The sequence below is a fragment of the Episyrphus balteatus genome, chromosome 2 (assembly GCF_945859705.1).
Source record: "Episyrphus balteatus chromosome 2, idEpiBalt1.1, whole genome shotgun sequence".
Classification (NCBI taxonomy): Eukaryota; Metazoa; Arthropoda; class Insecta; order Diptera; family Syrphidae; genus Episyrphus; species Episyrphus balteatus.
Genome location: NC_079135.1, coordinates 69,687,851 through 69,712,798, shown reverse-complemented (window position 1 = coordinate 69,712,798; position 24,948 = coordinate 69,687,851). Strand labels below are relative to the sequence as shown.

General features: G+C 32.1%; 1 protein-coding gene across 3 annotated transcripts in view; it reads right to left on the bottom strand.

Moving 5' to 3' along the window:
- The window catches only part of LOC129911528 (flotillin-2), a 269,812-nt gene extending 246,428 nt beyond the window's left edge, over positions 1-23,384 (bottom strand). For 2 of the 3 annotated variants that reach the window (XM_055989350.1, XM_055989352.1), the window contains exons 1-2: positions 23,254-23,384; positions 22,035-22,264 (exon numbers count right to left, since the gene is read on the bottom strand). In XM_055989350.1, the coding sequence (XP_055845325.1) occupies positions 22,035-22,083 (49 nt within the window). In that variant the 5' untranslated portion in view covers positions 22,084-22,264; positions 23,254-23,384. Of the gene's footprint in view, positions 1-22,034; positions 22,265-22,859; positions 23,015-23,253 lie in introns of those variants that run through there. The other variant, XM_055989351.1, reaches the window with a different exon arrangement.
- Positions 23,385-24,948: the final 1,564 nt, after the last annotated feature.

Sequence of the window (24,948 nt, the reverse complement as noted above, 5' to 3'; positions counted from 1 at the left end):
ATTTTAAATAAACAAAGTTCACAATATAAAAGGCCATAAAATATAAATTTTATAATTTAGGGAGAAATTGATTTTGTAGTAAAATTAATTTATTTATTATGGTTAAATAGGTTTGTTTATATAAAAATAATTAACATTTATTTCTTATTTAAAAAGTTTCAGTAAAAATGTTGAATATACAGGGTGTCCCACAGTCACCGCCCCAAATGAAAACCATGGATTCCTGAGGTCATTTTAAGTCGAAAAACTTAAGAGGTAATTTTCTCGTTTTCGTCCCGTTTTCGAGTTACCACGGTTTTTATGATTTTTGCTTTCTTGTGCTTTAACTGGCCTTAGCTTTGCCAAACTAAGTTTCATTTGAAAGATTTTTTTTACAACCAATCAAGAATTTATTACAGTTTAAGTTTGTCTCAAAACTTTTTTTTCTGTGGACAACCGTTTTTCCACAATTTTGCATCAAACACAATTTTCTTCGTTTTTTAAGTTGTTTTTTACACTTTCATATCACTTAAGTCAAAAAAACACGTTAATGAGTATTAATTTTTTGTCCTTTTTATTAAAGCCCAGTTTATTTTCATAAAAAAAATAAGTTTTATTTCATAAAAAAGGCTACTGAAAGTAATTAAAAAAAATAAACAAACTGAGTGAATTAAAAAAAAAATAATTTTTAAATACAAAATTGATTTAAATGAATTAAAATTTTTTCTGAGCTTTAAATATTTGTTCTTTTCTTAACCACAATAGCTCAGAAAAAGTTTTTAGTTCATTTAAATCAATTTTTTATTTAAAAAATATTTTTTTTTTATTTCACTCAGTTTGTTTATTTTTTTTAATTACTTTCAGTAGCCTTTTTTATGAAATAAAACTTATTTTTTTTATTAAAATAAACTGGGCTTTAATAAAAAGGACAAAAAATTAATACTCATTAACGTGTTTTTTTGACTTAAATGATATGAAAGTGTAAAAAACAACTTAAAAAACGAAGAAAATTGTGTTTGATGTAAAATTGTGGAAAAACGGTTGTCCGCAGAAAAAAAAATTTTGAGACAAACTTAAACTGTAATAAATTCTTGATTGATTGTAAAAAAAATCTTTCAAATCAAACTTAGTTTGGCAAAGATAAGGCCAGTTAAAGGACAAGAGAGCAAATATCATAAAAACCGTGGTAACTCGAAAACGGGACGAAAACGAGAAAATTACCTCTTAAGTTTTTCGACTTAAAATGACCTCAGGAATCCATGGTTTTCATTTGGGGCGGTGACTGTGGGACACCCTGTATACCTTGCTCAATAATCTTTTTTATATAGATCGACATTTTGAGCGAAATAAAACGTTTTAACGCTAAACAAAAAAATAAATCTTAAAATGGTAAAAACCAAATAGAAAGTTTTAAAATAACGCAAATACCATTTTATTCTAATTTGTATCAACAGAAGATGTTTTTTTTGTATTATAAGGTATTCAGAGCATTTTTTTATCGAGATATAAAAAAAAGTTGTTGAATTTTGAGCGTAAAAAACAATATGAGCTTAACCATGCCCGACAGTTTAATAGATGTTCTTTTTACTATCAACCCCACCAAATAGTCGGCTCAATTCCTGCACTTTATCACTCCAATCCGACCCAACCTTCGGGCGCTAAAGAGTCAACCCTTACAAGAAAGAACAGACACATCTTTTCAACCGCATAGGCCAATTTCATTAAAAGAGACTTATGACTTAAAAACTTTGCATAAACTCTTCGTTTTAAAAACTTTCACTGTTTGTGTTAAATGCATACAGCGTATATATTTTCGACATTCTTCGTATTTAAAAGAATCTTTAAAATTTGGTGATGAATCTCTTTTTGTGGAATAAAGAAATTTGAAGATCCCTAATGACTTAATGATCATAATCATCAAACATTGAAAAAAATCAAAAAATAAATAAAAAACAAAAAATAAATAAAATACAAAAATTAAACAAAATTACAGAAATCTAAAACTTTTAATTTCTATTTTTATCTAAACCAAAAAAAAGTATGAAATTCGGAGGGAGCTGATTTTGCTTAGTTCACTTAAAATTCAAATAGAAAGTATTTTCGATCAAACTTTGCATCATTTAAATGGAAATGCGCATCGAATTATAAATTGAACAAGTTAAAGGGAATTTCAAATAAGATATAGAAATGAAAAGTCTATTTAATTCACCAATCTTATGATAAGGTTAATGATTTTTTCTTGCTTATTAGCACAAGTCTTGATTTATTTTTAATTTAAATCGTTTTATTTGAGAGCCAAATACAAAAATTCCAGTATTTTGTTCATGTTGTTTAGACTATTCATCAAGATTCTCTTGCTTCAGGCACATTTTTAAAGTTCTGACTATAGTGATATAATCACAATTATCAAAAAACAGTGTGAATAATACGTACAGCTTTAAATTTGTTACCTACTCAAAAAAAGTTTTTAGTTTCGTATGAATCATGAGAATTACCCTGTAACCATTATCAAATGAAATGTCCTATAACGAAAATATAAAGCCAATTAAACATTTCCTCAATCACTCAAGTTCTTCGCTCCCAAATTTTTATAGCCTACCACTAATAAAAACCCAGTTATTCAAACTTGTTTCAAAGAAATATAATTCGTAATTTACTCAGCTCACATTACACAATATTAGTCAGCATGAAGCTTGTTTTGTTCTAAGAAAGCAATTATATCTTTTCTTAAAGACAACTTCTAATTTTAATTATTTTGTTTAGGAACAAAATTTAATGACGATTTCAAAAAACTCGTCCATCATAAAATCCATTGCTAAGTTAATTATTTGGCATCAAACATTTACTTCAATTACAGTCTTAAATGACGTGCTATTTATCCTCATTAACTGTTATTCTCTTTATATCTATAAACGTGTTAAGTATATTAATATTTACTCAACCTTGCCAGTGACATTTAATTCCGCAAAAGCACACGCTTCTTTAAACAAACTTCTTCTTCGTGCCATTATACCCGACAACTAAACGATCAATTATTCTGTTAACACCGAAATTTTTGACAAATATTGATATCGTTTGGCGGTTGTAGAAATTTGTAGGTTCACCTGAGAAACCCGACCTATGACAACTTTCATTTGCTACTACGAAATGAGAATAAGCTAAGCAAAAAAAAAAAATATGACACAGTTTTCAATGGAGAAAAGATAAGTTGATAAATAATTCATTAGATATTTATCTGCTTGTCGGGTTTTATAATTTTATAAATACAGTTAAGACCACTTAAATATGGAACGGGAACTAAATACTTATCAGCGACTACAGGCATTTTGTTTGCTATAATTTCATCTAGGTTAGGTATTATTTTGGGCAGTTTTTGGGTGTTTTCTTTTTTATATTGTCTTAGGGTTCATTGTCATTCGTTATAAAAAAAAGTAATAAAAAAAAACTTTGTTTTTATTGGGTGCACTGAAAAAAAAACATTTTGGTTAATTCAAAATTGACAATTTCAAAGTTCGAAACAATATCGAAGTTTTCGAAATCGATCGAAATGTAGAACATGCAATTTCATTTCACATGAAATTGAAAAGTTATTTCAATACACTTTCGATCGAATTGCGGAATATGGGCGCCAATATTGGATTTTGTGGCTGTTTATTGACAATTTGGTATCGACATAAATAATGCAAGAGCTTCGCCTGCATTTTGTGACCTTAAGAATTTAAATTTCTCCTGAGATTTTTCAAATTGTTTAGTTTCTTTCTGGAAATTCTTCTTTTTAAACATTTACTCTAATTCGATAAACACTTAATTGAGTCTTCCATTGGAGACTCATATTCTACAAGAGTACTACGAGTTATTTTATTTTTCTCAAATGTGGCAAAAAAGGTCGTATTTTTGAAATTAAAAAAAATATTTTCTGAAACGTTATGAACGGTACTCGCAATAGAACCGTTTTCTTGATAGCTCCTTAGCGACACGACGATCTCAATCAAAATTTTTGTACAAAAATGTTTAATAGCCCAGTCATTTTAGCGGATTTTTAGTATACGTAAAGAACTCAAGGTGGACAAACGACACCAGTTTGAATTTTTGATAAAAATTGATTTTTGGGGATTTTAGGGGAATTTCAATTTTTCAGTGCAAAATTTGTTTTTGGAATTGCTCCTAAACGGGGGGATGGAAAAATGATAATAATGGTATGTATATAGAACTCAAGGTGGACAAACGATTGCAGTTGGTTTTATTCTTCTATCTGAAAATTTGAGCGTTTTAGACAATTTTTCATTTTTCAGACTTCCTATAAAAAAAATGAATTTGCTCTAAAATTTTTTTGAAGGGTGGACAAACGAAAATTTTGGGTGGACAAACATGGGCAAACGGTGGACAAACGAATTGGACAAATTTGGTTCAAAAATTTTGAGGTCGCAGTTCTGGCTTCACGGAGCTCATTTTAGTCATTTTTAACCCCAATCTGGGGAAAAATTCCTAGTGGGCTGAATTTTGGTATACAACTTTGTTACGGTGATTTAATAAAGATGTGAAAAATCGACATTGATATCGTGCCGGCTTCACGACATCTTCCAAATTGGTTCAGCAGTGCAGAGAGGAACTCTCAATGCTGAGTGGAAGCCTCACAATCACTCTTATCTGGATCCCAGGTCACAGTCGTTTTGAAGGCAATGAAAAAGATTAACTGACCAGGCAAGGATAGGCCCTTCATGGGTCACTAGCAGAAATAGTTATCTTCTCAAATAACTTAACAAAAAGCAAACAATAGGTGGCACAGCTTGACTAGCTGCGTCATATCTAGAAAATCTGGCCCACCTATAATAAATCCAAAACATATGATCTGATCTCTAGACCCAGAAAAGAAATTGCGGTATGCACGGTACATTGGCCGATAGGAGAACACACAGCAAAGCTAGTTATACCTTACCACACCTTTTGTCGTAGTTGTTTGGATCAACAGGAAAAAAGAAACGGTCTTCCACTTCCTATGCCAATGTCCTGCCCTTGCTAGGAGTAGAGCGCTCTCTCTGGGCAGTGAATTTTTCAACGATATAGATAAAATCTCAGAATCAAAGATCAAATACTTGATCTCATTCCTCAATGCAACTAAGTGGTTTTAGGACAGCCTAAACATTCGTTTTCTTGGAATCACATTATTTTAATAAATCCATTTATAACTCATAGGTTTCACAACTTTTGGTATCAAAACGGCGCATTCTGCCCTATTTGCTTATGACCGCCACACAGTGGTAAAAATGCTCCATCTAGGTGGACATTTGGTTGAAATTTGAATGCAATTAAGAGACAAACTGGACTTTACACAGTTATAAGGAATGATTGACAACCATGAAACCACCCAATTTATTTCATTTGAGACAATTTCTCCAGCTTAACAGAGCAGTCTTTCCAAAGCAAAAGATGATTCGAGGACTTATAGGACTGTTATAGCTCTGTTTGTTTTCAACCGAGTTTATTTTTTTTTGAGAATTGCCAACAGTTGTCTGCACTATATGTGTATATGCAACACTTAAAGAATTTTTTGTTAACAATACCCAATAAACACTGGAGAACCATTTGATAGAATTAAGTGTCTATACAATTTTTTGAAGTTCTGTAACTTTGTTTGCCCACCTTTGCCCACCTTCCGGTTTTCGTTGCCCGGAGGAGTAATTCATATAGATTATACACCGGTAATATTTGAAGCCATACACAACCATAAGCGTGCTATATTGGAAATTTTCTTTTAAAATTTCATTTTTAGGGAATGATTTAATTAAAATCTGGAGAGAACAAACCGCTCAAGAAAAGGATTTTGATGCCCGGAACTCTATGTGAATGAACAGATTATTTTAAAAAGTTTTGATAATGAGAACTTTTCAGTTTTCCTTTAATGTACCTACCTACTTATAAAGAAAATTAGGTGAGAAATGGGTTATATGACATTTAAGCCCAAAGAAGAAAAACAAAATGCAGACTAGTTTTATGCTGTGGTTCCCCATGAGTGTGATTTAAATTTTAGTGACACAAATAACGGCGCATGAGCTCAAATGGATTTAAGTTATTCAAAAATATGTAGTTTTGATTATATTTATTAAATCGAATTAGAAATACATAACTTTTGGTATATAACTTAATTTTTCTCAAATCAATATTGTTTTTAAGCATTCAAAATGATTTCAAAAAGCACGATTTTGACTTTACTTCGACATTGAAAATAAAACTACAGATTCGTCAATTTTTAACCAATTTAATATTTTTTTTTATCTACATATTTAAGAAATATAGGCACCTGGTACCTTCATATATACCTTTTCAATAATGTATCAAAATTCAAGCTTAGAAAACCTATAGTCTTTAAGAACTTAAAAAATTATCTTTTTTTTTGCCTTGTACATTTATTTGAAGCATATTCATGAAGAACATTAATTTTATGGTTAATGATAACCAGGGATAGGATGTTGTGGAATTTGCCTTTTTTTCTTGCTTAATCGTACGACATTATAGATTAAAAACAAACACGTTTCACGTCCCCCTCGTTCCAAATATATGTATTTTATTTTGCCTTTTTTTGCCTTTTCTTTCGTTATTGCCTTTTTTTGCCTTTTCCTATGTTTTTATCTTTTTAGCGTCTTTAAAGTAATGCCTACACACAAAACACTCAAATAAACAAACAAATAGGAAACCTACTCAATATATTACAAACTTAATATATCTATATTAGAGATTCACTAATTACCCCACACTAACGAATTCGAGTGAAGAGACCTACAGTCCAGTCATTATATTTGGAAATGCAAAATGAACCGAGAAAGCTCCAACAATTTAAAATTTTTTTTTTAATCAAGAGAAACGATTGGAAAAGTTCTCCAGATTTTTGACAAAATCAAGAGAGATTTGGAAGCCGGGAAAGGGGCAGTCGCAAAAGATGTTGTTGAGAAGTACAAATCAGTTTTTTTGGCAAACAAGGGACTCGAGAGAGTTGAACAAATAAATTGAGAAATGAATGGGGTCACAAATCTAGAGCTCCCGCCAAATTTTGCAGTGGGTGATGTCGAGTGCTTTTAATTGGCTCCACTCGTCTCTACAGATGTAGAGACATGTTTTAACTCCTTTAAAGCACTCTTAAGAGAAAAACTCATGTTTGTTAGAAATTACTACAATTAATTTTTATATTTCGTTCTTTATCTCAATAAATGCCTTTTTATGCCTTTTTCGGAGTTTTATTTTGCCTTTTTCTAAGTTTTTAGGTCCACAAGATCCTATCCCTGATGATAACAATCGAAAGCCAGTTGGAGTTGGATTGTGTGCGCAATAGGTGTCAAAAATCAATTAAAATTAAATAAAAAAAGAAAATCCGATTAAAATAGATTTTTAGATCAATTTTGTTAATTTCTTATCGAAAACTATTCGAAACCATTTCAGCTGATATCAAAGCAGAAGTAGAGTAAATGAGTTTACTGGTAGCAATAGTTTTTTTATTAGTTATAACTTCGAAAATAAATAAAATCAATAAGATCATTATCAAACACATGTTTCAATTCTATTTCGAGTAAAAGTGAAATGTAGAAACTAGCTAATATTATTAAAATCTGCAGAAAATAATCCTCTTTAGTTAATAAACATATGCTCAGCAATTCGTCGCCCTAGTATTGAAGTGCCGTATACGCCATTTTTACATTTTTGGGAAATCGCATTTAAATGTTCGGAAGATAATTGCGAAATAACTAACCGCTGGTATTTTTTGATATTTTAGTATGATATATAATTAAAATGTGTATTTTATATACATGTTATTGGACATCTGCAATTCGTCTAGTTGTCAAAATATTTAAATTTTTGTCCAAAATGAGTTTGCCGTATACGCCATGAAAATCAGAAATTTCTTTTATTCATATACACGTACGTCAAAAAAAAACATAACGTACGTCAAAGCAATTCTCAAAATTTTCTTGCATTGCATAAAAAATTTGACGTAAATGCCAAAATTTCTTGTTTTTGTCAAAACAATAGTGAATATCTCGGCAACGAAAAAGGATAGACAAAAACGGATAGCAGATTTGAAAAGAGCAACTTCCAAAACATACGACTGCATACCTAGTTCAAAAAATGCAATTTGGCGTATACGGCACTCCAATACTAGGGCGACGAATTGAAGAAGATAATTTACAATTTTAATGCAGTTTATGAGTAATGTCCACCTAAAAAGTCCCTTTTTACCAGTGTGCGCCATCTCTACCTATCGCGCCGGCTTAAAAAGTTACATATAAGGGGCAAAAGGTCACGAAGAGTTAATTTCTCGCGAACTATTGATCGGAGGTCATCAGAGGTTATTATAAAAATTGTTCCCATAATATTTTTCTGTAAAATGAAGCGTTTCGGGAGTAGAGCGCAGAGGAGGTGACTAGATTGCACTCACATACGAAAAAATACATATTTTTGGTTTATTTTGCTCAATTTTTGAGGTTTTTATCGAAATAGCTTACATTTTTTTGGTCTTATAAACTTATCTTATTACAATTTCAATTTTAGTTCTTTTTAGTTTTGAGGTTGTTATCAATTTTCCAAATATGAATTCCAAAGAAAATGTCGTTCGGAGCTTCTCAAGAGAAAAGTTGCAGAATGCCTTAAAACATGTCAAAATTAGCTGCTGAAAAAGCTTAATGGTAATTTAGGATTGATAAAAGGCTCAAAACTAAAATTGAACCATGTTTAAAAAGTTTGTTCTAAATAATGAAGGCGCTTATTGTACAAAAAAGGGAAACATACAAAATTTCCAAAAAACGTAGTTTGTGTTCTTTAAAAGTAATAAATAACAGTTTTCGGTATCGAAGAGCACCTCTTCAAAAGGATGAAAAGTGCAACGCATTTTTTGATTATAATTGTTAAATTTTTTGTTATTTCTCACCAAAACTGGAAATCTTAAAAAAGTTTTATACATAGGTATGTATGTATGTATACCAATTAAAAGAAAAACTTAATTCTAAAACTCAAATAAAAAATTTCATGCGTTTCCTATGGTACATTTATCAAGAAAAAATTATTTTTAATGAAAAGCCTCCAGACCTATAATTTTGACATAGATTTTCAGATTTTCATGCGATTTAATAAATGACTACCTACAAGTATTTCAAACTTTTCTAGTGAAGTTGTCGCTATGTCTGTATGTCCTTTGATTCCATAACCAACGGCTGTTCTTCAAAAAGACAACACTTAACTACTCTAGATATAAGCACAAACCCTTCCACTAAAGCGGTCATTGCACCATCACCACCGACTAAGACTAGTTAAACCAGTAATGAAAATTGTCACTGCTGAGGTAGACTAGACAAAGAGTAATTGCTTACGTCAAGTTGAGGTATCTACTTAACTTGATGATGAAATTAAAAGTTGAAAATGGAAAACTAGAAAGCAAGCAACCCCAACACATAACCACCAACACCATAAAGCAAACCTAACATCCTTTCTAGTGTGTTCCATATAACGTTCAATAGCATCAAAGCTAAAGCCTGACACATTAAACCCGTCGTCAGACTTCCCTGAATATACTCTTGTGAGCTAGAGAGTGTGGATATGTAGTAGATATATGCACCAAGTATGTATAATATATCCTTAAGCCTAAAGCACACTAAAAGCACCCCGTTATAATATACGACTTGTGCAGAATATAGTGTAAATCACATATGTGACATAACTATATTTTTTTAATCTATACAACACCGGCTGTGAAAGTGTGAATGTGAGTGCAACAGGATTTTTTTTATTGCTTAATGCTTATAATGTTGCATTATAGGTATAGTTATAGAGAGAATGTTCACTGCATTTGTAAAAAAAAATATTGCAGCGATATCCTCTTTGGAACGATTGTGTTAACTGCATGCGGTGCAGAAAAATTCTGGAAAAAAAATATCACTTTTATCTACACGATGCAATATATGCGTATGAGCACTGTCACATGCAACTTATAGATATGTACGCTTAAAATTAAAAGTTACATATAAACTTTACCACTTTTATGAGGTCAAAGGTTAATATCTTTTATTTTAAATGAACGAATATCCGCAAGAGAAAAGTTATGGAGGTGCTATCCGATGAGTACTAGGACATTGGTTTTGGTGTGGTTGACTTCGGAGGAAAATATTTTGGATGAAGTGTAATTTGATACCGAAGTATAAATGCAGAGTTTATACCTCATTGATGGTCTGTCATTTTTCCAAAGCCTGCAGACCTCAATCTTGACGAGGCAACTAATAAATCCCAAGATATGTATAAGCTGTTAAAGTGTTGCATGTTTTGGAGACTTTTCTGTTTTATTTCTTTTTTATTTTGTTTGAATTAAAAACTCTCCAAAATAAGAGCCTGGTTGACTTTGGATAAAAAAGTTTAGCATGAAGTGCTACTTATAATTGATGGTCTTTCATTTTCCTTAAGTCCTAAGAACTCTATTTTTGCGATGCGACTACTAGATCTCTAGGTATATGCTTTTAAAGCATAGTTTGTTTTGAAGACTTTTCTAATGTTATTACCTTCTTTATTTTTTTTAAATAAAAACTATCAAAAATAAGAGTCCATGGTTAGTCTGAAAAACTTATATCTTGAGTTCTATTAATCGCATCGACGAGACTTCATACTTAACATCCTGCAAAGGGAAACCAACTGCAGCATCGCAGACTGTAAGAACCCAGAACCCGTGATTATACTTATGTTAGTATAATCATTTATTCTTTTTTCAGTTTAGACTAGATTTTTGAAAGTTACTATGTTCGAATTCAATTTATTTCTCTGTTGACGTGGACTATGTTTGCCTTCAAAACAAACATCGCAGAAACCAATATCATCTCCCGTTGCCATGCTGAGCGCTGAGGCCTTTTTTCGTTTCTTCTTTTACAATTTTCTTCAAGGCTCCTCTTCCTTTACATGAAGGAAGCGCTTATTACACAATTCGATTTCGTCTGTTTATCATAGTTTAACTAAATGCCTCTGAACATCGAATTCCACTTCATATAAATCTCCATTTAAGTAAGCTTCTGCTAACAGGGGGTAATTTTTGACTTTTGTTGCTTTGTTTTTTTTTTTTAAGAATTAAACATCAACTCCAACACTTGTAAGTTTTCGCACAGACAAAAAGTTGTCCCTCAACTCTAGTAAGTACAAAAGGCCTTTTATAGTTACATCTTTATCCCCATTACTTTTTGTGCCAGCAAAAACTGATAATTTTTCGTTTGAAAAGTGATTACTTGCTCTAAAGTCTAGTTTTGAAAGTAATTTTGGTGTCAAATGCTTTAATTCGTTTTGACTGGTCTCGATGTAACATCAAACAAATGCCTTTTGTGCTTAATCTTTGATTTAGCTGTGCATCATTTTGTGAACAGTCTTTTGCCATGTATCCTATCTTATTGCATTTAGAACATTTTCCTCGGAACTAACAGGGTTTCTTAAAATATTTCAGTAAACGCAGATCTTCCTCGAACTTCTTTCTCATCTCTATCTTCTAATTTAGCTTCTTCCAAAAGAAGCCTTTTCTTTAATAATTCAAACATTAATTGCTTACCCGTTAAGTTTTATAACGCAGTACCTAACGAACGAATCAAACTTTTCTGAAGTGTTAGGAAAAACTGTGCTACTAAGTCACTTTCTCTAGCAATACTCCAGACATCTTCAAAATCATCAGGTGATTCGCTACACTAATTGCAATCCATCATCTGAAGCTTCATAAGCAGCTTTAGCACTTAACTGGTAGACCAGAATGTGTGTCTGTGGCTTGTGTCTTGTGTCGCTGTCAAAGTTAAAAAGTATGAAATTAGTATATTGGTGCCAGAATACGTAGCTGTGGAAGCGGAATGACTTTTGACGTTTCTAATGTGGTTACTCAGTTAAAATTATTTTTTTTCAAGGCAATTGACATTTTTGTACGCCACATAATTCTGTTCATCTTTTCTACATTTTGAGCGAATTTATTTGACATCTTGTACCACGACGTTTTTCTTTGCTACAATCGAATTTTCATTCTGTTCAACCAGTAAAGCTGATTAGCTACTGAGATATCGCAAAAGATGATTTAAGGATCTCCCACATCTCCTTAGCTGTATCCTTGTTAGGGATGTAACCTCAGCAGTCGTTATGTAGCTTCAATTCTGTCCCTCTCCTTTTTATCTTTTTGCAAAGCATTTGTCTCAAAAATCTTTGTTAAAACATCCGCCAGATTAAGTGAGTCCAAATGAGTTCTAACTCTAAAATAACAACCCTCGAATCTCTTGTTATTAAACTTCCTTAATTTTTGGGGAGTCCAATATTAAAGAGTATTGCATATTTCTGCTTATTGTATGACTCTCAACATTTCACATAATTTACATTTAAAACAATAAATCTTTTTTAAATTCCTCTTGTCAAACTTGAAGCGTCTAAGCATTTTTCAATAAAGAATATTTTTCAACTTCAATTTATCAAGGGAGTATATTTTAAGCAATTTGCTAAACCACAATAATTATGCAACTGTCACAGCCAGTGAATCCCCTACAGGTATTTGCCTGGGGTGATGAAATATAATAATTATAAACTCAAGTCCACAATAAGTTTGAAACTCCAAGTGTAGCCAGGGGCGGTTTTGATCAAGAAAATTCAAATGTGTTTTAGTTGCTTTTCAAAAGACTTGACATCTGTTTTGAAATATTTATTCAATTTCAAAAGCTTTTACTTGCAAAAATACTTTTAAAATTCAATTTCTTTTTAATATTAAAAAGAACCTCAACTATAAACACTCTATTCCATACGATAGTTGACCAAATAGTATCGCCTATTTAAAACTAAAACTTGAAAACTGAACGAAACTCTGTTGGGCATACAAATGTTGTACAAGATGGGCCTTGAAATGTCACAAACTCCCTTTCAAACGGCCCTTGCCATCCTCATCATTGTTAAAAAGTTGAACTTCTAGATTTTATTACCAACAAAAAATTCATTACATTAACAACCCTCAGTCGTCGTCGGATAAGAATGGGGAACTAGGTGGACAGGAAACGGACGCATACATTTTAGCAATTCCATTCGTCATTCTTAATATCCACGTCGCCGTCAACCCCTTCACGGAGATCAGACAAGGACGATTTAAAAAAAAAAAACCCCACACAACCTAACAAACTTATTGAAACTGTGTTTTGCATCCCTTGTGGGTTTTAATGACCGTCCATATCATCCACCTCCTGTTCTCATTCTATTCAAATTTGGTTACAGACTAACGGGGCGTTAGTGACGTACAGAAATCAATGATGTTCCGAAAAGAAAGGCGCAAGGGGTGATTTTTTTTTTTCAAAATAAATTCTATTTTTGCCAACTTTCGGTTCAGGAGATTCCGTTTTTGGTTTTTTTTTTCTCTTATATGTTTGAATTTTATATGGACTCATGGTGATGTATATTTACAACTCATAGATTTCACAAGGGGAAGAAATATAACCATGACTCATCTTTCGAGGTTTTGGTATGGTACTGGTTTGTATATAGTTGTTGGAAATCAATTCTGAGCATGATATGAAACAGACGGCCCGGCCTATTGCTGCATCTTAGCCAAAATAAGAGGGGTTGATGAACTCATCCAAATTTGTGAAGCGTGTTGTTTGTGTTTTATCTTGTGTTTGGTAGGTAGGTATATACATTTGTATGCGTATAGAGCAAGAGAGGGATTCTGTATCATTTGCTAAGCTAAGGAGTTCCTGTTGATGGAGTTTATATTTTTTTTTTGCTACAATTTGATAAAGAGCATACGATGTTGTTGTGTGCTTACATATTATAGTGACGCCAGTTGTGCCAGACTAAATAATAGCATTTTAGCTTAAATCTATAGAAATTGTATGTTTTGTATTGTGTTATCTGAAAATTGACATTGGATAAACATGAAATCTGATGTTGTGGAGAAATCGATATTTTGACAGTTTGAGTTGCCATAGGGAAAATGGAATTTTCGATTAATTACGAATTGAATTGAATGTTGTCGTTTTGAGTTCTTTAGTGAATAGAGGAAGTGACATCAAGCCATATGTATTTTTGGCTTTTTACAAATTAATATTGTGTGCCATATGGTGGCCGTCAGTTAATTTTTGCCACTGTCAAGTTTAGTTCAACTGTATATCAAAACCTGCATAATGTCCTTGGTGATCCCTTACGGGACATAAGCCCTCAATAGGTTGTTAACTACTTTGCAGAAACTTTGGGCCTTATCCAGATAAGCCTCCTATGAACTCAGAAAAAAATCTCCTTGCAGTGCGATGAAATAGAGAATTATGCTTGCCTATCGCAATTTCTTTAATAAAATCAAATCGACTTTGTTTGGCCACCAGCAAATATTTCTACAAACTTTCCTAAAAATAAAAAAAAAAATGTTGATTATCCCTAGGTAAAAAGAAATAACGGCCACTAAAGCAACAGCTCAGACAAGCCCCATTTTGATACCATACCTCTTTTGACCTTACAACAGTCATCCGCGTAACGACAAGTCACGGCCGCTATATTTGGTTTCATCTTCAATTCAGCATGGCAGATCCAAAACCGAGTCCGTCTATCAGGGAACCCAGTGAGCAAGTAATTTACTCGAAAGGGTTCCTGTGAATGTCGCTCAGATTTTGCCTTATTACTTGATTAAATAAATTGGACTCATTGCTGGTTCATCCGTCTACATGACAGGCACTGTCTTAAGCTTCAGTTTCAATTCAGCGTACCAGTACTTGAAGTAAGTTCGTTCAGCACAAAATCCGATTTTCTCTTAAAGGGTTTCTGTGAATACCATACACTTATGTCCCTATTTCCGTTGCTTGATGTTAGGGTCTTTGAGTTATTAGACCCATTATTATTAATAGTACTGGCAATTTTAGGTGGTGAATGTTAACCATCGCCCAAGTTATCATTCATCTATGCGACAGCTTGGTGGCTTAAGCTTTGGCACCCATTCAGCATCGTTCAAGTTCTTCCAACGTAAGACCAGATGTGCACGTCTCGTGAATGCCACTCGTTTGTAGCCGTGTTACTTTTCCTTCTTTTTAGAGATCGATAGTTGTGCAAGACTCTTACTCAAAAGGATTTCTGTTAAATTTTACTCGCCCAAGAGTGAAAATTACGTCGTGTCATGATTGGGAGAAGACTTTTCCTGTGTAGTCTTACAACTTCGACAATCGGCATTGTACGGTGTACCGAGTTGAGCTCATCTATCAGCCAATGCATTGTGATTATTACTATAACCCTACCTTTACCAGGTCTAGATTTAGCTTACAACTCCTAAGATCTGTTTTTTTCTTGAGTGGCCATATCTTCCTTCATATTTTGCAGTTTGTCAGAATACACCACCTTAGTCGAGATAATGTAGTGTTCATAAAATTTTCCCTTCAGGGCTCCCAGAAAGATGTCGAAGGCACCCATTCAGCCTATAATCTTAAAATTTGTATTCTCATACTGATCACAATATTGGGCAATGGAATGTAACGAATGCTGAGACGCAAGAGTAACAAATCTTCCTCGAATATAGTGTACGAAAAAACATGAAATCTTCATGTTAAAAACACAATATTGCAAAAAAAGATCTAGCTTAGCTAATACTGTCAATTAATAAATAAAATAAAGAACTACTATATTCAGATGGGGTATCTCGAAAAAAAAAGTAAGCCAATATAAAACAAAGTTCCGAAAAGACCGTCCTTATTAATCTAAATATTAAATAAATTTTATTATACACTCCTGCTCAAATTTAACGCACATCATATTTATTTTACAGAAAATTCCTACTATTACTTTGTCTCACAGTATCGTGGTTATTTTCTCAAATAAGACAGGAGTGATCTTAAATTGAAGGTATGGAGTAAAATGTCTGTGGGGAAGATTTGGAGAGATATGCTGAAGTCTATCTGTCAACCCGCTAACCTTTTAGAGATGAGTCATAAATTTTCATGAAGTAAACTCTGCTTTACAACACCTACGGAGTTAGTGAGCTCTCCTAGACCTACTTTAAATACCCAAAAATACTTGACTGATATCCTCGAACACCATGCGGTTCCAATCACCCCTAGATTTGGTCCACAGTTCAGTCTGATGCACGATAATGCATGCTAGAGTGGTTTGAAAATATCTTCAAGATTACAATATGCCACCCTTGAATTGACCACACAGATATTCGGATTTGAATTCAATAGAACATGTCTAGGAAATGTTGAAAAAAGTGCATTTGCGGCCGAAATCCACCTCCAAGCATTCTTGATCCACAGAAAATTGGAGTGAAAGAAAAGTTACAATAAAACCTTCAAATGTTAATTCGTGGAATGAATAGATGACTCCAAGTTGTCATAAGCGCTAGAGGAGACAATGCCAAGTATTGAATAAAATTATTGGAAAGAACTGTCACGTGCTTCCATTTTAAAATTTTTTTTTCTTAAAAAACAAAAATTATTTTAATATCAGTTTTCAGACCTTAAATTGCTAAATTTGGCTCATCTTTTTTTTGGTTGATAATACTGTTGCAGTTTAGCATTTTTCTGACTTGCTTAATAATAACCAAACACAAAAAAATACAACAAATAATTTAAAAGCCATTTTAAATAAGATGTAGGAGTATGACTAAAGAAGAAAAAAGTGTGCGTTAATTTTGAGCAGGAGTGTAATAAGAAGCTAATACTCAGTGAAACTACATCATTATCTCTACCAAGCGTTAAAAGTATAGGTAGTTTTTTTATCTTTAATAAGTTCCGATTACTATAACTATACCAGCTGCAAATATTTCAAGTTTTGTATGATTAACAAAGGTTTTTTTTGTCATGAGTCATAAAAATAAATCAGAGCATAAATAAGCTTAAAATGAAGAGGCAATTGAAAATGCACAGAGAACTCAAGCTGTTCAAGATAACGAAAGTTTATGACGTTATTGCTTCATTCAAGATAAAAAAAAATCTGTATCAATGAGTAAGTGCACAATATGGGTGCATATCGGTCATACAAAAAAAAAAAAACACCGTAAAAACTGGACAGTGAAGTTTATTAATTAATTATTTTAACCGTATAACATTTATTTAAAAAAAAAAAACAACTGAAAATGTTTTTTTTTTTTTTATTCAAGAACATGGAGTTTTTTTTGCACTTGAGTGTAAAATATTGTCGAAATCTTTCTCCAAGGGTAGAAATGGAAATAGATTTGAATGAGGATGTTTAAAAAGCAAAAGAAACGAAACTAGTATCCAAAAGCCGAAAGAAGAACAAGGGTGGAACACAGATTTGTACCGGTCTTTTTCGTTGTACGAATGTAGATGGACAAGGACATGGTTACTGTTTTGTTGCTGTTGCTGGGTGTTTATTTTATGCCAAAAAATGACTTTGGGTGCCAAACTGATTTTTTTTCGGGGATGAATGATTCAATCTTGGTCAGGATGTTTTAATTGTTTTCAATTGATGTGCTAATGTGAATATTTGGCAATGGGATTTGCACACATTCCTTATGGCTGATTCGATTCCAAGTTTTTAATTGGACTCCTTTTTTAACAAACAACTTTAAGTATTGAAATCAATGAAAGCATTAGTAAATGTCTTTCTTATGGTTTGGAAATTACGTGGCATTACTTTTCTTAATAAAAAAAAAAAAATTATTGAAACATATTTCAAACACCAAAATACATTATCAATCTCATCAAAATGAAATTTTAAGCAGACCAATACCAACAAAAAAGTTTTCTATTTCAAGGGCATTTCATGACTTCATATGTATTATTAAAAAAATTTCTTCGAAATATTTTATGAAATTTTTTTTTTTTGGTTTGTGTTGCTACTTCTGGTGTGTTGTTCATCATAGATATTTAGAAATTAATTAATGCTAGGCGTGTTGCCCATAAACATCGGTTAAGCTTTTATGGGATTTGATCAACACCCCGGAATTATGATGATAAAAAGGGGATAGCAACGCATAGGCTATGGAATTGTTAGGAAAAGAAACATGGGTTGGATACTTGGATATTTAAGGTTCTGTTGGTCAACCGATTTATTTTTTTCTGTTATATTTAAGCAAAAGCATGGAAAATGCAATAAAAGGAAAATATTGGAAAATGTTTCTGAAAAAAATTGAAATGGTCCAAATAAAAAAGCTACGCACATTTGACTGCATACGTAAATAAATTAATAACTAACTAATGTTAAAAAACGGGGACACTTGATACTCGACGATTTTTTTTACAAATTTGGTCTTAAAACTATAGAAATGGTAAAATTAACCTCGGCACACATATGCGAATTTAGCGGGACAAAAAATTCAAATCTCCCGCACTCGTAGTTGCTATATAGACTGAAAAGTAAGCATAAGCCAAAATCGCACCCTGCGGTACCGTATTGTGAACCAATGTACGGTCAGTTTCAATACTTTAAAGAAGTTAGATAAGAATTTAGTTTCGTGTTTTATTTTTTAATATTTGGCTACATTTTTCACGTGTGAACCACTTGGAAAACTTGGATGCTTAGACAGAATAAGAAAAAATATGTTTTTCTGAGCTAATAATATTATTTTTAAAACGAAGACAAGAATGAAGTCGGTGTTTATAAAATAAACAATTTGTAAACAATTATCGCATTACAAAATTGGTACAAAACTTAACTCAATTCTATTGAATGCTTGTGGGTGGGTCCACTGTAGTATTTTTTAGAGCAAATTTTGTTTTATATGAAGTCCGGGGTCCTACTCTATATTTCGTTCGCAAAGTCAATTCTATTCAAAAATGCTTTCTATCCAACATCTGTGGTTACTGTGTTTTCTTTAATGAAGATTGAGAAATGCAGAAAAATGTAAATTAAACGTAATTTTCTTGACATTTGTGTAATTTTTTAGTATCTAAAACGGATGTTAGCTATTTTATCAAATCAAATCATGTCATCAGTCTCTGCTGTTGATGCATTTCAGTGTTTAACGTGCATTCCAATTATTTTAAAAACCTCAAAAATATTTTGAAATACAAAAATATATTACCATTTTTGATGTTTTCAATTGCATGGCCTTCTCTGTGAATGTCCTGCGTTATCTCAAAGACGTAGACTCCATTTGGGAGAATTCTACTTTAACAATCCTAGTGAGCTGGCAAATATAGACATAGGTAGTCTCGCTCGCTTTATTAGAAGCTCTAAATGGTTCAACGAATAGGAAGAATTAACATTAAAGATTCATTGTGGTATCACAACGGACCAATCATGGTCTAAGTGTATCAGCTCTCCAGCTGATAGCCACGTTAACCTAACCTAACCTAACCTAATTGCATGGCAGTTGCATTTGACATTATTTGTTAAAAAAAAAGATGAAGTGTATAAAAACTTTTTTTATTTTGAAGCATTTTTGAGTTTTTGAAAAAAAACGTTAAAATCCGTTTTAGATACCTACTATTGGTCGGCCGATAAAATTGTGTAAGGAAAATATGTCCATCAAAATATGGCCCAATATCTTAATATGAGGGTTACATATTGCTCTAACAATCCTATTCATTTCATCCTTTTATCACAAACTGCACAATTATTTTTCATACTCTTACTTTTGCACCTCACTCATTGGAAACATTGATTTGTATGAAAATTTAATAAAAAATAAAAGCAAGCAATTTAAGTTTTGCATGAAAATTAAATATTCCATGGTAAATATAATTCATTTTTTGATTATTTTAGATTCTCATACGATGTATAAAATATATATGCGGTTCAAAAAAGTTCAAAAATTGTCCATGTGCTGCAATGGTACCATTTTTAAAGTGTTCTTTCTCACTAAAAAAAAACACCCTTTAACCCGAAATATTTTAATATTTTTTTCTATTATATAGTTAACGTGCATACAAAATTTCATCAGCCTACCACTTATTTTCAAGGAGTACTTGGTAATATTTTGGATCTTGTTCTTTAAGTAAATGACAATTTATAAAAAGTGCAATAACTTCTAACATGACGGTCCAGGCATATTGGTATTGGTTTTATTACCTCGAAATCATGTATTATATTAATAAAAAGATTTCATTGGCTATACTATGATATGCAACAATGCGGGTGCAACACTGAAAAGCTCTTGTATCTACCCTCCTGGCTGGAATACAAGGTGGCCCAATATCTCAAAATAACTCTTATATTGAGTACTACCAATGATATAAATTTCATGCTTTTATCACAAAGTGCACGATTTTGTTGCTAAGCCGCCTTACTACTGGACAAACGATTGTAATTATCGTTTGTCCATCCCTCCGTTTAGGAGGGAAAAACAAATTTTTAATTGAAAAATTAAAAGTTCCCTAACATTCCAAAAAATATCTTTTTTTTTTTAATTCAAACTTCTGTCGTTTGTTCACCTCGAGTTCTTAACATTATAGGTACCAACAATCGTCGTTTGTCTACTCTAAGTTTAGGAGATATTCAAAAAAAAAACTAAATTTGCACTGAAAAATTCAGAAGTCCTCAAAATTCCCCATCAAAATTGGCTTACAAACATTTTAGCATTTAAACTTAAGGCGTATGTTATAATAAAAAAGAATAAAAACTCTAGATTGCATAGATACAAAATTAGATGACATCATGATTTAAGATGTTTGTGAGCTGAAAAACAAAAAAATTATACAGGATGCATTGTGTAGACCTCACAGTCAAAATTTCGACTCTTCAGACATAACAATTTTCACAGTTAGCGAATGGTCAAAAAAAATTGAGACGGTTTTACTAATAAGTCAGTGATTAAATTAGAGGAAATTAACAAAATCACTGTGGTGTATGCGTAACTTTTTTGTATGTAATAAAAAAATAAAAATAATATTAACGCAAATTAAATATCTGTATTTTTTTTTATCAAAATAACATTTTGCGTGAATAATAGAACACCCTTTATCCAAAATCCAAACAACCAAAATTTCAATCTGCAGTCTACTTGCAGTGGATTTTTTTTTTCTTTACCGAATTCCAATTAGATAGAAATGATGAAAGAATCTTGTTTTTTTTGTATTTTTTTTTAAATTAATTTTAGAATTTTAGCAACTTGAATCCTCCCACGAGTCGACATGTAAACTTGAGCAGCTAAATAAACTCGTAATCCCTATAGGAAAGTCCCAAATGAATTTTTCTGTGCAGCAACAGCTGATATTTTTGATGGATCTTGAACAAACATTTTTGTGTAATAAAACAAAATTAGGTCTCCAAGGACATGAATAGAAAATCCATATAAGGCACACCTCAATTCCTTTTATTCGAATTGAGACAAAATAAATCATCTTGGGCAAGGATACTAACGGCCATATTATTCACTAGTTTAAAAAATACATCTGGATGTAAAGAATGTCAAATGTCAAAAATAAATCCAAGTCCATAATATTCACTACTTAAATCCAATCTTAAATCCAATTTTTTAAATCCAATCTCGTTAAATCCAAACAAATTTAAACTGCTCTCTGGAGGTCTGTTTAACTTTATAAATCCAGATGTAAAATTCATTTTCACAGTGTTCAGTTGTTTTGTCAAGTATTTTGTGAAGGAATAATAGAGATAAATGCAAATTATACAAAAATTATTGAATAATCACATAATTTTTTTTGAGTGAATAATATGAACAAAAAATTAAATCCTTGGATTTATAAAATTCAGATTTAAGTGATTGGATTTAAAATTAACTTCAATCCAAACTAAATCCAGAGTGAATAATATGGCCGTAAATGACTGTTAGGACAAAAAAAAAAAAACAAAATATGGGGGTGGTTATATTAATTTGCACCCAAGTATTCAAAAAAAAAAACAAATCCCCGTGAAACAAGGAAGCATAAAACAGGTAGTATACCGCTTTCCAGACGCACATATACCTACACAAAGCCAAATAAACGATGAGCACATGGTAGATAGGTAAGTAAGTATAAAGGGAAGATATTTTTTTGTTTTTGCAATTTATTGATTTTCCTTTTCTATCCTACGCATGCAATGAAAAAAAAAAACAAATTGTTGAGACTGAAAATCCAATATTAACTAAGAACCTATTCCAATTGGAAAAAAAACATATTTAAAAACAAAAAAAAAAGAGATAGAAAAGAAAAACTCACCTGAAACAATTAGTGCCTCATTTGGCCCGGTTGTATGAATATTTCCCATCTTTCTTTTTTTACTGCTTTTGTTGATTATCCTTTATATTTTCCTTTAATTTTTATTTAAAAATTCCGGAATATCCTTTTTTGTAATTTGATTTGATAATTACAAAAAATACACCAAATCTTTTTGTTTTAGCAAACCGAGAACAAATTCAAAACACAACTTTTATAGTTGGTCGATGCACCTAAAAATACACACAAAAAAGGAACAAACAAAAAATTAAAAAAAAAAACAAAACGATTTCATTTAACGCATTAGAATATTTTTATTTGCAAGTTTAATTTTTTTAGAGAGGAGAATAATAATGTTTTTAATTCAAATAAAATAAAATAAAATGACTATTTTCGTTTTCAATTCAATTTCAAAAATTCTGAAAAAAAAACAAACAAAATTCTACTGGCGCCTAGAAGTAGGCTTTGCTAAGTACACTTGATCGAACAATTTCCGACTTCGGTTACAATACAAATGGATGCTCGCACTCGGTTTGTCGGTCGTCTCGTTTTGTTGTTTTTTATTGGTGTGTATGTGAAGAGATCTCGCACTATCACTTGATCACAAGAAAAATGGCTAAAGGGAGGAGAGAGACGACAAATACGGAATTTCCAAAGAGATCAAAATTATAGGAAATAAAATAAGTAAAAAAACGAGGCTAATAAGAATTTAAAAAAGGAAGAAAAAAAAATATCTGGGAATTCCCTTAGGACAAATCTATTACACTTTCAAGATGGCAATGTAACAAAAAAAAAATAATAATAATCAATTGATAACAGAAAAATTACACATAAAACCGGTTAAGTATGAGATAGGTTAGTCGCACTCGCGCCAATCGGCCACTGACAGAAGACGAAAGTGACAAAAAGTCCAATGAAATCGAAAGGTCACTCTTTTTTTTTTTTTGGAGAAATATATAAATTGGTGGCGACGAAGAGGGTCGGTTATAGTTTTTTTTTTTTTTTCGTTTTTGTAATTTTGGGGTGTGGGAACCTTGTGTCGTCTGCTTTTTTTTTTGGGTGCTTTTTAAATGGCGATCATAAACACTTGTTATTTTTCACTGAAGCACTTTTTTTATTTTATCGGTTAGTTTGGTTAAATTGTAATTTATTTTTGGATTTATGAAGAAGGTTTTTTTTGATTATTTTTCTTTTATCAAAACAAAAAAACGGTGGTACGTACCTTACTTGTCAGACTACACTCACAGACTTTTCTGTGAAATTTTTGCTTTTTCGTCGTCGAGAGATGCGAGATAGTGGTTGCGCTTTTTTATTTTCCTGCTCCTTCGTATACTATCAAATATATAAGGAGGGTTGTTGATGGAATATAGTCAGTATGACGTCATATTTTTTCTAATTATTTTGTTGTTGTTCCTGTTGAAATTCGGCTAAATTATCATCTCTAAAGAAAAGTACAATGTATACTGTTATTTCATTCACACCAATTGAAAAGGGTGTATTATGATTTGCACACAAATGCATGTATTTTGATTTATTTGTATTTGTTGAAACGCATGCGCTTTTTGAGAAAAGTCATAATATGGTTGTGAGATGTGATAATGGTTTGAATAATTGGTAAATTAGGAAATAAAACTGCTAGAAAGTCTAGAGATGTGTTTAAATTTTATATTATCGATTTTTATTAAGGTTCGGAGAGCATTTTTGATTTTCAGAAATTCACTTCTGTCAAATTTGAGACCTTTGTCAATTTTTTTCACTTTTACAGGCCGTCTCCACAGGAGATAATTTTTGTCATGTTGAAGTGTCTTAACAAGAAATGTCTTGTGGAGGCTCGCCATTTCTTGTTATGATTCAATAGGTGTGTTTTTTATTAACACCGGTCTTAAAGCCTGGTACGATGCTCGCGCTAAAATTTAGCTGAAGCCTGCTACGCTGCTCGCGCTAAATTTTAGCTCCCATACAAATTATCGAAAAATTTTATCTCAGCTAAAGCCTGGTACGCTGCTCGCGCTAAATTTTAGCTGAGATAAAATTCCCATACAAGTTATCGATAATTTGTATGGGACTCATTTTAGCTCGGCTAAAATTTTTCGATAATTTGTATGGGAGCTAAAATTTAGCGCGAGCAGCGTACCAGGCCTAAGGCTTGGCCACACCGGAGGGTATGCGGTAGAGGTACGGGTAGCGGTAACGATATTTGTATGAAAAAAATTCCACATCTGAACGTTGATATGTCAGTTTGGAATTTTTTTCATACAAGTACCGTTACCTCTACCCGTACCGCTACCGCATACCCTCCGGTGTGGCCAAGCCTTTAAAGGCTTGGCCACACCGGAGGGTATGCGGTATAGCGGTAACGATATTTGCACTAAAAAAATTCCACACCTGAACGTTGATGTGTCAGTTTGGTGTGTTTTTTACTACCACCGGTCTTAACTGGACAAAAAAAACGCCTCGGGGCTTAACTTGAAATCTTGGCAGCACTGTATATTGAATGTTCCGAAAACAGCAGACACAACAAAAATTTAGAGTTGTCATATTTTTCGCTTTCATCCTTTTCTTGTATTTTTCATGTATGTTTTACAAAGAGATACAAAAATGTATGCTAGCAAAACTATTTTAATACATTTTGTCCTTCCAAAAGTCAGTTTTCACGTTTTTAAATAAATTCTAAACAATTTATGAAAAAATTAGTTTGGTAGCACAGATTTAAAACTCTTCAAAAAGTTAAGCCCAGAGAAATCTCCGGCCTAAACAACTAAGCCCAAGTGCCCAAGGGGCTAAGGTGTTGTTGTATTCAACATGTAAATTGCTTAGCCCAGACTGCGTTTTTTTGTCTAGTTAAGACCGGTTGTAATAAAAAACACACCTATATCCTCTAAGGTACGCACCCCAAGTAGTGTCAACGTTTCTTTAC